The sequence below is a fragment of the Erythrolamprus reginae genome, chromosome 3 (genome assembly GCF_031021105.1).
Source record: "Erythrolamprus reginae isolate rEryReg1 chromosome 3, rEryReg1.hap1, whole genome shotgun sequence".
NCBI classification, from domain to species: domain Eukaryota; kingdom Metazoa; phylum Chordata; class Lepidosauria; order Squamata; family Dipsadidae; genus Erythrolamprus; species Erythrolamprus reginae.
In genome coordinates, this window is record NC_091952.1 from 197,889,764 (window position 1) to 197,904,978 (window position 15,215).

Below are 15,215 nucleotides of genomic sequence, written 5' to 3' on the forward strand. Positions count from 1 at the left end.
GTATATAAAATGATAGTTGAAGTTACATACATATATTGGCAAGATGGATATCTGAGAAAAGAATCTGGAAAATAATGGAAGAATCTGGACGTGAGATCACTCTGAGAGGAATAAAAAATGGAGAGAAAAGCAGAAATACAGAAGGGCTATCTATAAACAGATAGTAGAAATATGGTGACAGGATACTAAAACAGGAAGATTTAAATACCATACTTTTCCATCTAGAAGACACAGTCCCCCCCAAAAAAATTGGATGAAAAAGTCTGTGTGTCTTATAGAGAGAATGTGGCTGAATCCACCCACCCACTGGACTTCACCCTTTGATCTCTGCCTCCCAGCAATTTGCCTCCTTGCAGCAAACAGCTTGGTCAGTGTTAGCACAAGCAGCTGATTGGCAGTTGGATCGGCCTTCTCAAATACTACCCATCAACTGTTCCAGGCTGAGGGTATCACCGGGACTAATCTCTGCCAACACCTATCACTGCCTCCACGTGCCCCATATTCAGCCTCAGTGAGCCCCATTTTCAGCCTCAATGCATTCCGCTTTCAGCTAACACATGCCCCATTTTTGACCTCCGCGCCCCCCAATTTTGGTCTCCGTATGTTCCATTTTTTGGCCCATTCTGAATGGCGTCAACGATAGGTAGTGGTGGTGATCCCCGCTGTCTGTAACAGACTGAAAACATGATGCAAAATGGGGCACACAGAGGACAAAAACGGAACATGCAGAGGACAAAAATGAGGCACGCGGAGGCATGATAGGCGGAGGTGATGGTCAGTGATGACGGCAATCTCTTTAGCCTGGAATAGCTGATGGTTGGTCCAACTACCAATCCACTACTCATGCTAAATCTCACAACAAAAGTGAATACATAACATATAGAAATCTAAAATTAAAACATATTGAAAAACCCATTTCTTAAAAAGCCAATCTTTCACATCCAGTCAATCAAACCTATACATTCATTCGCTGGCCGGGGCAAGATGATAAACTTAATGGCCCTAAACCTGCCAGCAGAGATAGGTATTTAAACTCTTGAGGAACGCGTGGAGGGCGGGGGGCAGTACGAATCTTTGGAAGGAGTTTATTCCAAAGGGCCAGGGCCGCCACAGAGAAGTCTCTTCCCCTAGGCCCCATCAGATGACATTGTTTAGCTGACAGGACCTGGAGAAGGCCAACTCAGTAGGACCTGACCAGCCACTGGGATATATGAGGCAGAAGACGGTCCCGTAAGTAATCTGGTCTGATGTCATGTAGGGCTTTATAGGTCATAACCAACACTCTGAATTGCATTCAGAAACCGAACGGCAATCAATGCAGCTCAGAAGTGCTGAAGAGACATGGGCATATCTTGGAAGGCTCAAGACTGCCCGGGCAGCTGCATTTTGCACCATCTGGAGTTTCCGAATGTTTTTCAAAGGTAGCCCCATGTAGAGAGCATTGCAGTAGTCGAACCTCGAGGTGATAAGGGTGTGAGTGACTGTAAGAAGAGACTCCCAGTTCAAATAGCGGCACAATTGGTGTACCAGATGAACCTGGGCAAACATCTCTCTTGCCACAGCAGAGAGGTGGTAATCTAAGCTCAGCTCAAGGAGGATGACCAAGTTGCGGACCCTCTCTGAGGGGTCAAAAGTTCCTCCCCATGCAATGGACGACAGATGGGATTGTCCTTGGGAGGCAAGACCCACAGCCAACTTGTCAGGGTTGAGTCTCAGGCAGCCTGTTAACACCCATCCAAACCGTAACAGCCTCCAAACACCGGCACTTCACTTTCATTGCAACACTGAAATGACACGGGGTGGGGATGTATAACCAAGTATCATCAGCATACTGATGATAACTCACCCCATGTCATCGGATGATTTCACCCAACGGTTTCATGTAAATCTTAAACAGCAGGGGAGAGAGGACTGACCCCTGAGACATGCCAGAGAGGAGGAGCCTAGGAATAGACTTCTGACCTCCTGACAACACCAACTGCAACTGACCAGAGAGGTAAGAGTCGAACCACTGTATAACGGTGCCTCGCACTACCAACCTCTCTAGTCGGCACAGAAGGATACCATGTTCGATGGTATCAAAAGCTGCTGAGGTCAAGAAGCACCAGGATAGAGGAGTGACCCCTATCCTGGGCCCACCAGAGATCATCCGTCAGCGCAACCAAAGCAGTTTCTGTGCTGTAGCCAGGCCTAAAACTGGACTGTTGAGGGCCCATATAATCAGCTTCATCCAAGGACTGTTGGAGCTGGAGCGCCTCCACCTTTTCAACAACCTTTCTAAAAAGGATTATAAAATTATGATACTTAGTGTGTCGAATTGCAACTTCGAATTGCAGCTGCCAACAAAATACATTAGAAACAGAGCTCAAAATGTCATTTGATTTTCTGAAGCCAAAAAATACATGACACAGTAACCAAAATAACAGAATCTAAGTCATTTAATTAAAAGTTCAGAAATGCGATTCTTCTTAATGTAACCTTATGGAATGTTAAAACTGTTAATGCAAGATCTCTGTGGGTAGTTTCCACAGCATGTGAGTCAATTAGTATTCAAAACTGTGGATTATTAACCCAGTATTCTGACTGGCTAATTATTGTGAACAGTATACTTTATTTCAACCAGGCATAATTTCAACATTTGAGATTTTAAAATATCCATTCTATGTGTTTTTCTTATTAAATTTTCTTATATAATTTAAATGTAAAGATAATGTCTGAAAGAACTTGTATTTTACACACTGAAAAAAGAACATTCCTCAAGACTGAATTTTAACAAAATCAAAATCTTGATTTAATTATACTAATTTAATTTCTTTGCATATTAGACTATGGAACTGCTAGAATTATCTCCCTAAACCTTAGTTTCAGTAGGAGTTGTACAAAAGTTTGTCATTGCGTCTTTCCTTTGGAATATCTCTCCCTGCCCCCCAAGTGAGGTCAATTTCTTATCATAATCCTTTGTCATCTTTTTAGCTAGACTGATTTTTTTTATAATATTGTATTTAAAATGACATAAAAATAGCTTTTAATATTGTATACCGCTTAGAGTTAGTGTGCGAAACAATGGGCGTCTATTAGAATTTACAAATAAATAAATAAGTACATAAATAAGTAGTGATGGTATTTTGTGTGATTAAAAAATGCTTCTATAATGGGCTAAAAGCATTCCCCAAAACAATTATTCTTGGTCAGTTTGCCATAGTTCAGCGCCTAGACTTATATACCACTTCTTAGTGCTTTATAACACCCTCTAAGTGGTTTACAGAATTAGCATATTGCCCCCAACAATCTGGTTGTCATTTTACTGATCTCAGCAAGATGGAAGCCTCAGTCAACCTTGAACTGATGAGAATTGAACTGCTGGCAGTCAGCAGAATTAACCTGTAATATTGCATTGTGCGCCATCACAACTCTTATAAACAAGTACAGTATAAATTATTTCTTTAATACTATAAATAGTAAATGTAATAATATATATTTCATTTTCAGAAAAATTGATCTTTTGGAGATTTTCAATGAGGATGTGGCAAACTGAAGCTGTCCTTATAGAAGCAGTAACATTGTGGCTGTCCCATGTTTGGACATTATTTGTTAGCAAAGGGAAAAAAATATAAAATTGGTTTATTTAGCCTAGTTGAAATAGATAGGTTGCTAATTCTGGCAATCTTCAACCATTTTTTTCCTGACTAGGACTAGATGATGATACTTTATATATAAGAGTTATAACGGAAGAGGGTCATTTGTCATCTGAATTTTGATCATGTGGCCATGGGGGATGCTGCAACACAGTGTGAAAAATGATCATAAGTCACTTTTTCACTGCTGTTGTAACTGAGTGGTCACTAAATGAACTTATAAGTCCTTTAGGAGTACGTGTACTTGTTTGGTTGAAGGGGGGGGGGAAGTTACTTTATTTTCTTTCTCTATCTTTTTTGTTTTTTTCTTCACAATATTTTTACTTTTTAATTTTTTATAAAATATTATTTTACTATCACAATCTGTATTAGTTTTGTCTGTCCAATGTAATTTTCAATGAAATTATATAGAAAAAAAGAAAAAATACCTTTTTTCTTTCTATTAAACGACATTTAGCTCTTTGGTAAAGTGATTGGTGGGCCTTATGATCTAAATGATTAGTCCTACAAAGATTTCACAGCATATTCAGACACTAATTAAAATGGGAGGAAATAAGCATGAAGGACATTAAAGAGAATTTTAAACTATAATTATGCTGCTAAAAGTGAGATATGCTCCTGTTACAGGAGATACTGCTTGTTTTATTTTTGTGGTTTATTAAGTATCATTAAGCTTGAACATTATTTGTATGAAATACGCTTAATGCAACCTTAGGATATTTATGGTTAGTTTCTAATGAGGATGAATAGAGAGCTGAGCAAAGGTAAAAACTGTTAATTTAAGAAGTCCTTAAAATAATTATGTCTTATCACTTATTAAAATAATGCATGGTTGAAAAACAGAACCAAAGTATGGACTAATGGATCTCATGGTTAAAATTATACCCTGTTTCCCCGAAAATAAGTCACCCCCGAAAGTAAGACATAGGAGAGGTTTCATAGAATTGCCTAATATAAGGCATCCCCTGAAAGTAAGACATAGGAGACCTTCTGTTTCGCAACATTCCTGAACAGGACATATATAACACTGCTGTCCATAAATTGCATCCCCAAACGCTGGATCAATTAGTTTTAAAACACATCCAATACGCATCCAACATGCGGCTGTGTGTTTGGATGCATTTTTGTTGCAGCAGGATACAGGATACAATTAATTGGGGGGAAAAAAAGACATCCCCTGAAAGTAAGACGTAGCACATCTTTGGGAGCAAAAATTAATATAAGATGCTGTCTTATTTTCGGGGAAACACGGTATCATAATGGAGAAACATTTCATCATATTTCTGTTTAAATAATTTAATTATTTCATGTCATTATTTAAATCAAATTATAATTCTATTATATGCTTAATGATGAGGATGATTAATAATAATCCTGGTTTTTCTCATTATATGAAAAATATCCAATAATTTAAAAAAGTTGCATACATTTAGAATGGCTTTTTTTTTACAACTTGAGTAACTGATCTGCAATCTAAAACATTTGGACAGAGGTACAGAAACTGATGATCCAGAGGCACTACCACCCTAACATCTCGGATGCTATTATCAGACTTCAAAAATGTGATCAAATATAATTTTAACATAACACAAATGAAGAATTGTTAAAAACCTAACTGATGAATGATCATGTAATTACAAAATTAATTCAAATATAAATAAAACAAAATCAATTTTAGCTTTTACACTGGCCAAGTAAAGGTCAAGTGCAACAATGCACTTCTTGTTAAATGATAGATAGGTCTTCAGATTATATACAAATAGAACAAAACAAAATTAAGTATCTTATTAGGTTAATCACATAAATAAAATGAAGTCACCCAATGATTAAAGTAATAGAATTGGTTTTGATTCTCTTAGAAAGAATCTTAGAAATACTGTATGAATATAGAATTTTACTTCGAGGTTGAACAAAATTTTAACACACTGAGAAATTAAAAACCTTGGGCAAGGACGATTAAAAGCCATATATTACACATACAGACACAAACACAGACACACAGTATATGGCTCAGTAGGATGATGGAGAAAATAACTTCAGACCCTTCACATACTATTATAAACTGTTTGAACTCCTCCTCCCAGGACACTGCTATGATATAGGGCAGTGATGACAAATCTATGGCACGGGTGCCACAGATGGCACGAGTAACCATATCTGCGGGCACGAAAGCCGTTGCCCTAGCTCAGCTCCAACGTGCATGTGTGTGCTGGCCATGTGATTTTTGGCTCGCACAGAGAATCCAGGAGGATGGGGGAGGGAGTTTTTATCCTCCCCTGATTCCAGGGAAGCCTTTGGAGTCTGGGAAGGGCAAAATACGAAGTCTACTAGGCCCACCAGAAGTTGGGAAACAGGCCGTTTTCGACCTCCAGAGGGCCTCCGGGGGGCGTGGAAAGCTGTTTTCGCCCTCCCCAGTCATTAAATTATGGGTATGGGCACTCATGCATGTGCGATAGGATGCATACACACTCTTTCGGCACCCGAGGAGAAAAAGGTTTGCCATCACTGGTATAGGGCATTGCATCAGTAGTAGGTTGCTCGGTTCTAGGAATTGGTGGCGCCGGAGGCTGAAGGCTCCACCCACCCATCTGGGACTCTTCTGCACATATGAAGGAGTGTTGTGCGCATGCATGAACTGGTAGCAAAGAATTTTAGAACTCACTATATTGCAAGCCAAAACAACTAGACACAGTACCCCCCCTTCATTTCCATTGAATTTCAACTGTATGATTTTAAGAGGGCCACAATTAGATAAAATTTTGATTTTTCACTAAGTATTTTTTGCACTAAGCACATTTCTACAAAATTAATGTTTCATTATTGTCTCTATGAATGAAGTACAACTCTTTCTAATGTCTAAATAAGAATTTACTTGTAAGAAAAAAGATGGCTGAAGGTCATGCTCTATTACTAAATTTTGAGGGTTAATTAAACCACTCAACTTTAATACACATGTTTTACTAAACTGATCAACACTAAATATACTTATGTCCCCATTGTAAGTCTTTGTGGGGTGATTGATCTGAATTAAACTAAAGTGCTTTGTATAAACTTGTCCCAATTTTGTTTAAGAATCAGAGTTTTTTTCCCTTTTTAGTTGGGATAAAACTGACTATTAATACCTGCAAATGAAATAAATTGTTAGTAGACAGAATGATACAGCTAATGGCAACACTAGCTTATAAATACAATTGTTTTTGAAAAATACCCCATATTTTATTCATTTTCTGTGGGAGGAGATGGAAACTCTATTTTTCTGGGAACCAGTTGTCTTTATTACATAAACTCATTAAAGAACCAGACAGCATTAATTTAATAAAAGTGTAAAGCAGATCTTTTCAAGGGAATAAAGAAATCTCTACAGATGTTAACAGTTGTTTTCAATAACAAAGACTTGAATTTAAATGAATTTATAAAATGTTTTCACATATGTAAACAAGCCTCTTGTGTATCTTTAATTTTGCAAATTCCTGAAATTGTGGTGTTTGTTAAATACTTTTGTCATCTTTAAAAGTTCTCCCTCCCCCCCCCCCTCTCTAGATGTAAGCAAGAGAAAAATGCTAAGGAATGTACTGGGGCTACAAGACTGAACAGTTGTATTTAACAATGGTGAAATTGGGTAATCAATCAATCAATCAATTTCATGGTTTGTATCTTTGAATACAGAATGCTTCTGAGACAGCTGTATCTCAACTAATCCCTGAAGCACAATTATCATTTTGAGTAGCACAGTCTAACAGAAAGTAGAAATAATGCTATCTGCTCATTACAAAGTACTAGGATATCTCTTTTTATTACATAATAAAAGAACAGAGACTACTCTGGTAAATTCAAGATATCTCTCTCTCTCTCCTGGCTATTCACCTGCAAGTTTGATCTATTATGCTTTATTCTCTAAACTACAAGAATGTACCACCTTCAAATGGGATTGTGCTGTGGAATTGTTGCTCTCTGATGTTGATTGTTTTCGTTCAATCATTTCATTACCCAACTAGAAAACTTCATCAGTGCAAACACCACTCCCTTCTAGCACTGATTATGTAACCTAGTTGGGTAATGAAACATATGCAAGAAAAACAACCAAGCTCAGAGAGCACCAAAGACTTTGCTTCTAAATATCAACTGTAATATTAGTTTGCCTAAATCCCCCATGATATTTTTCTTTAATAAAACATTTTCATATGGGAGTGTAATGTTTAAAAATTAGGACACTTGATGAACTGTAAGTTTAAAATGTTATTATTTACTATAATTTAAATGAATGTAAAATATTCACAGGGATGTTAATTATTTTAAAAGAAAAACAAACTTGAATAAATAAATCATAAATGTACGGTAAACTTACCTTGAGTAGCAATATAGTGATTTGGTCGATGATAGCCCTGAAATATTTCAAATATTTTGTGACTAGCTTTATCACATGTACAAGATGATAAATATAAACAATATCATATAGAAATTATTTTAGTATAAACCTCTAGGGATCTTAGTAGTAAGCATTATTTTAAATTTGGTAGTAAATGTGACCTCAATGTGAAAAATATTAAAATTAACATTTGTCAGTGGAACTGTGCATAGTAATATTTTAGTATCTACCATTGCAGCTTAGAAATATGTAAATGATATAATGATCTATCATACTGGACAATCTTCACAATCAGAATATAAAGGATGTTTATATGCACTGTACTAACAAGAAGATTAATTGTGTATCACTAAACATAAACTCTCCTTTGCATCCCATTTTTTGAATACATTAAATGTTTTTGAAGCAGAAAATATATGCTTCAGACTGTATATCTACATATAGTTTTGTAATTTATGTAATTGCATAATTACAAGTGCATATATAACAGCAAATGAATATATAACTAAAATCTGGTCTACCTAAAGGTCATTTTTATTATCTTGCACACAATGAATATGCAAGTTAGAATTACTGACTGAAATGTTATTCACAACAGTATCTTACTACTCTGTTTTCCCCAAAATAAGTCATCTGATATAAGCCCAATCAGGCTTTTGAGTGCAAGGCAATAAGGCCAAGCACTTATTTCAGGGTTCAAAAAAATATAAGACAGGGTCTCATTTTTGGGGAAACACGGTAGATGTTCACAATCCTTTTGCAACTCAATCCTTATGAAATGTTTTCAAATTGTCATAATTCACAAGTGGAAAAATCATTGTACTGAATGCATGCACTTGGATTGGTTATTCAAGTTGGGGGAAAAAGATAAAACAATTTATATATTTTTCCTAAATCATAAACATTATACAGTATATATATTGTATGAGCAGACAATTTTAATAATTTAGATTTTTGATAACACCAAATAATTGACATTTATTTGGGTCTAGAAGACATTATATTTTGTATTTTAAAAAATATTATTTTACTAGCTTTCCCATATTTTGAACATATATCCACGTAATTATAATATCCATATTAGTTTTAAAACTGATTTAAAATATAAATGAAAAATACAGGATACAAGTATAATAATAATAATAATAATAATAATAATAATAATAATAATAAAATATAGCATATATAAATGTATGGATCCAACCAAAGCAGCAAGGATTTAATGATAGTATTCATAATTAGTAACATGACAGAAATGACAAAATACATATACTGTAATAGCATCTGAAAAACTTTCTAAATTTTCCTTTAATTATTTTGCACAGGGATTTTTATTTGTGTGACAAAATAGAAGAAAACGTAAAAATATTTATACAAAGATTAATATACTGTATATATGAGTTGCCAATAAATGGAGTGATTTAAAGTGATTTACCATCAATAATTTACTAAAAATACTCTAAATTATATTAATTGTCTTATTATTAGAGTAACTTTAGTGTTATACAATAAGGAGAAAACAGTCAAGAAACATTAAATAATGTATTATGATTTACCTGAAGCACTACATCTTATCTTGGTAAGTAAATTATTGAAGTAATAATTGAATTACAATTTAGCTTCAAACAAATTAGTTCAAAACTGGATCCAGACTCAGTAATATTTGATAAATAATAATAATAATAATAATAATAATAATCATCATCATCATCATCATCATTATTATTAATTAGATTTCTATGCCACCCTACTCCTGGGACTCTGGGCAGCACACAACAAATAAATAATAAATAAATGGACTTTATAATTAGCCATGATTTCAGCGGATATCTTCTAAGTACAATTAGGGTGCTTTCAGATGCCCAGTTTTTCCATTACCTGAGTTGACTAATTTCCCACTTGAAATCAAACATAGTTTATTGACTATCATACTAACCAGCACCCTTTTCTGTGAGCCTGTACTGCTTGCATAATGATCAATAACCAAACAGAGATGTCTCAGTCAATTTCTGCTCAACCACTAAGAAGCAATCAACTATCTCTGCCAGTCAACAACAATACTATGAGAAGGCTGATGTTTCCATAAGCTTTCTTGAAATCTTGTTTGCAAAAGTCTTGCAGATTAGTAACAAATAGTCAGGTACAAATGCAATGGTGAATGGTAAGCAATGGTGCCACATGATTATGAATTATCTGCTATGAGTGAAGTTGTAGCAATGTCTTAGAATATGCACCCAACATAAACAGTAATGTTGAGACTGTTTAATTAAAAGTGAAATAAGCCCGCCTAGTGTAAATATCAATATTCAGAAATATATAGGATGTACCAAAAATCAAGCCCCATAGGCCATTCACAATGTTTTATTAATTTTTTTTTTCAGATAAAATCTTACTGTACTTAATGTTTCAAGTTCATAGGTCTTTGTAGCGTGAATGTGGTACACCTTGTATATATTACACTAGTGTGTATGTTAAGGTACCATCAAAGTGTCAATTTAAGAAAAATGATATGAAGGAGTCTCTAATGTATAAAAAGTCAAAATAAAATATACATTCAGATTATTATATTTTGGAACAACACCTTATATGCAAAAATTTTTGAATCACTTTGTAGGCTGAGAGTTAAAATGGCATTATTTCTTAATATTCACTCCAACTTTTGATTCACTGAGTCCCTCCACCTACTGTTTCTTAAAGAATTTATTCTAATGTAAAACATTAAGTTAACATGATACAGGATGAACAAAGAAGCAATCTTAAATAATTAATCAATATACATATTTCATGAGATGTCTTGCTTGCATCAGAAGTTCTAGTTAACAGATGCAGATCCCATTCTGAAGGTTGCTTAAAAGTAGATGAAGAAAGATTGCAAGCCACTGCATTAAAAATGATGCAGTTTGATCACGTTAATCTTGCAAATAGCTTCTTCTTAAAATGGGAATTACTGTATCCGAAGATTTAACAAAAAACGGTAATGAATGTTTTGAGAGGGGGGCAGGGACATATAAAACTTAGGAGAAAAAGTAGCCAGATAAAATTATTGAGAACTTTTTATTCCATAATGCAACAATTTTAGGAAATGAACTATTTAATTTTCATACAAACAAATCTTTGGTAGTTCTATATGTATTATCTAGTTTAAAAGGCATTAAACAAATAACATTTGATCAGTTACTTTTATTATAATAGTATACTTACATCAATATAATTTCCATTGATATAGTCTGAATTTAAATCCCCTTCAATAGGCTGCAGTCTCACTCGAGAGTGATCATCTAAAAAAAACAGCACAAAAATAAATTAAATAATTTGTATTCTGCTCAGTAGTCATAAAATAACACCGATTATTTGTATTGGAAGGAATTCCAATATTTTTATTGGAAGAAATTCCAACTTACTTGTAAATATATATTTTGATCCCTAATATTAATTTTAAAAACCTGGTTTTGCTTCTATATGAACACAAATTAAGTTACATTACGCTTCCTTTTTGAGTTGAGAGTTTGATCAAATGCAGAATATTCTATGCAAGGAGAAAAAAATATCCAATTTTATGTATGCACATACCGTACTAAAAGATTACTTTATAACAGATCTTAGATGAACTGCTAAATTAATTGTAATTTGTAGGTTGACCTCTCCTTCAGATAATGTTAAAAGCCCATCATTTACTAATTCTTACTATTTTTTTATTTCTTCATTTTTGTAGATCACAGCATTTCTTTCATTACAATATCTCACGAAAATGTTTTGAGAGTTTCCTGAATTAGTATTCCACTTGTACATACCACACAAATATTGTTTTATTAGAAAAAAAGATGGGATATGGAAAAAATAGGAAGCAGACAATAATAAATGACATTGCTAGACATGGCTGTTCTGTTCTTGAAATGATGTGTTAGTCAAGCTCTTCATATACAGTATAAAATATGCAGACTGTATCCTATTTTTTTCATTCTTTAAATCTTCTTTTCATCGGGAATTTTGAAAAAGAAAAAATGCATTGAAAAAGATAGACATAAATTGAAATGTATATAGAAATGAATGACAAATATAGACAAAAATTCAGGCAATTGCCAGTTGTTCTTTCTTTCAAAGTATGCTTCCCAACTTCTGTTTTGTTACATTTATGTGTTGATAGTTAATTAGTTAGTTAGTTAGTTAGTTAGTTAGTTAGTTAGTTAGTTAGTTAGTTAGTTAGTTAGTTAGTTAGTTAATTAAATAGATGGATGGATGCATAGGTAGGCAGGCAGGCATAATTTATATACCCACGTTCCAAAAAGGCAAGCCCCGGAATTAATAACACCTGATTAAATTTATTTTCTATCCCATATTGTCTTTGTGTATACACAGTATGTATTTGTAATGTACATACTAGGTTCCTGACATACAGAAATATACACACACACTGGCTAGAGAATGTTCTGTTTTGCAGGCTTCTGATAAATTCCAATCTCCGGGAAATCACTTCTTTGATAATAAAACCCATTCTTTATTAAAACTCCAGAAAATATATTAATGCAAACGCAGGGTTTGCAGGGTTAGAAGCAGATTCTATCTCATTTAGAGCCAGCTTTGATCTGGATTTGGGAAACGCACCAAACTCAGCCTTTATCTACACCCCTTAGATAACACCCATTCATTACTCAAAACATAAACATTAGCTCCCTGAAGACTTTTCCTAACACAACTCTCCAACACAGATTGTCTTTTGAGGCAGAAGTCATGATTTTAGAACTTGTTTTCAAGCACACCCCAGTTTCTCGTCTCTTACATGGAACAAACGTTGACGATCCATGCCCCATTTCCCACAACCCCATTCCTGTATATTGCCTGGAAGTGCCATCACACCTCAAAGAGCTAAGGCTGTGATTTAATACCTTTTACTCTGGATCTCCTCTCGCCTTCTGGCCATTCTTCTATAGTGAAGGTTTATCCAACTATTTTCTACTAACATGTCTTCCCCACTGTCTGATTGAGGCCAATCTCCCAATGTCACATCAGCCCCTCAGGCTCTCCCCAGTCACTTTCTGCCTCACTCTCAGCTTCCTCTGGCAGCCCCCCTAACCCAAGGTACCCAGAGGGGCCTGGCTAATCCTCTTCAGAATCAGACATGACCTGAGGTGGACAAGGAGCACTCACAACAGAGATGAGATTGGGGGCAGTAATAACTTAATATGGAAAGAAAGTCCTGTTACCGCTTCCTTATGAACAGCTTATCTGAGATTAATATTCAAAGGCTGACTACTCCTTTGTATCATCAACTTTTATTTTCAACAGTTTTTATCTTTATTAGTTAATCTGAATATACGATGGGAAATCTATGGCATGCGTGCCACTTGCATATGCCACAGAGTCACATCCAAGGGCATGTGAGGCATTGCCCTATATCAGCTCCAATGCACATGCACACATTGGTCAGTGGACTTTTGGTGTTCTGGAGGTAAGAGGCTGGCATGTAAACAAGGCTGGAGTCTGTCTGCGAGGGAGTGATACACAAACTCCATTTTGGCTGAAATGACGGATGTTCATTGGTGTCGAAGGGAAGGGGAGGCATTGGCTGGCCTGAAAACGGAGCCAGAGCTGTGCCTGTACTACTGTCCTCCTCCTCCCCCCAGTAGAAGGGAGCCTAAAAGCTGAGTCATTGTCAGGTTCCCTCCTGAGATGGGGAGACACGCTGCCAAAGCACCCATGGCCAGTAAGGTGGAGACCACCCAGGGTGGCCTCCTCACTCGCCTGTCCCAGGTTTTGTGAGTGCTGGCTTAACCGCCCTCACCCTCTTGTGTTTTGGTTTGTGTTTCAAAATAAGTCAAGCGCATGTGCTCATGAAAGCAGCAGCAAAGGCGGATAAGAAGATGATGGGGTGTGTGAGGGAATCCTGGGAGGAGGGTGATGTAGCTCTTGCCCTTCTCCCTGAAGCTGCCAGTGCTTTTCTGGGGTAATGGGGCTGTGCACCAGGAACGCTAGGAGCCAGCTCAGGTGCATGGGCAGCATTTACTAGCTGGGTGACCACACGCCTTGTCCTCTGCTCCTTCCCCTGCTCGAATAACTTGGCGGCAGGCATGGTGGGGGTCATGCTAAGGTTTTGTGCCAGCTGTGGTTGACTTTGCACCTCCACGAGTGTGGGGGTTGCATGCACATGTGGGGGGGCATTTTGCACTATGGGTGCTAGCACACGTGTGCATGCTAGCACACATATGCTGTCATTTTTGTCATGAAACAAAAAGGTTCACCATCACTGCTTTAGATCATTAATATGGATACATTAATTTTAAATATTTGAGAAGCCATACTGCAACTGATATTTGCCAAAAAATACTGAGGATAATGTATTAATTTAATTTTAATATCTAGATAGGACTGGAAGTCCTAAGTGGTCCTTAACAAATCTTTCTAACATCAGACAACATTATTTGAATGTTTTATTTGATTTATATCCAACTTTCTATTCAAGTAAGTAGTAAGATGACTACAAAATTAGAATTTAAAAGAAATATCAATATAATTTTTATATATATTTAAAATAGTAACTCCATTAATTACCGTTAGTTTCTTCAATTTATAAGGAATAAAAAAGTCCATGATTTATGTAATTCATTTAAATTATAGTGTAATTTTTTTTAAAATGATTTAAATTATAGTATAATTCATTTAAAATACTATAGTGATTTTATTTTATTTTAATTTGATTAAGCAATCTTAAAATCCTGCAGCAATTAAATGCACAATTACTGATATATTGCCAAGGAAAACATGCTTATTTTCCTATTAGTCCATTGATTTAGTATTATGACTTTTCATTTTTGTTTACTACATATAATTCATAATTCTATCAACTCATATCAAATTCCCTTTCAGTTGTATTTTACACATGATATGAGAGTGAACATAAATCTAAAAGCAGTTTTTGATTGTTTAGATGAAAAAGGGTTGGTGAGTTAGTGAAGGATATAAAAGGGATGACAGGTTCTGAATGTGGGATAAACCATTTTTGGTATTACCAAAGACCTTGGGAAAAAAGAAATGAAGTTCAAAAAAATCCTCGAAACAAACAAGCAGTGAAAGTAAAATAACTGCAAGAAGAAAAAGCATGAATCAAAATTTTAAAAAGTATCAGAAGAGATATTTGCTTCCCAACAGAGTGAACAGACAGTAGTTATAAGGAAATATGGAAGCAGTTTTGAAATACAGTGGAAAATTATGTTACAAAC

At 35.3% G+C, this 15,215-nt stretch overlaps 1 protein-coding gene across 18 annotated transcripts in view; it reads right to left on the bottom strand.

The window, feature by feature from the left end:
* PTPRM (protein tyrosine phosphatase receptor type M) overlaps positions 1-15,215 on the bottom strand; it is a 546,727-nt gene that overhangs the window by 74,765 nt on the left and 456,747 nt on the right. For all 18 annotated transcript variants that reach the window (XM_070747559.1, XM_070747555.1, XM_070747564.1 and 15 more), the window contains 2 exons: positions 11,203-11,279; positions 7,981-8,017 (listed from right to left, as the gene is read on the bottom strand). In XM_070747559.1, the coding sequence (XP_070603660.1) occupies positions 7,981-8,017; positions 11,203-11,279 (114 nt within the window). The remainder of the gene's footprint in view (positions 1-7,980; positions 8,018-11,202; positions 11,280-15,215) is intronic.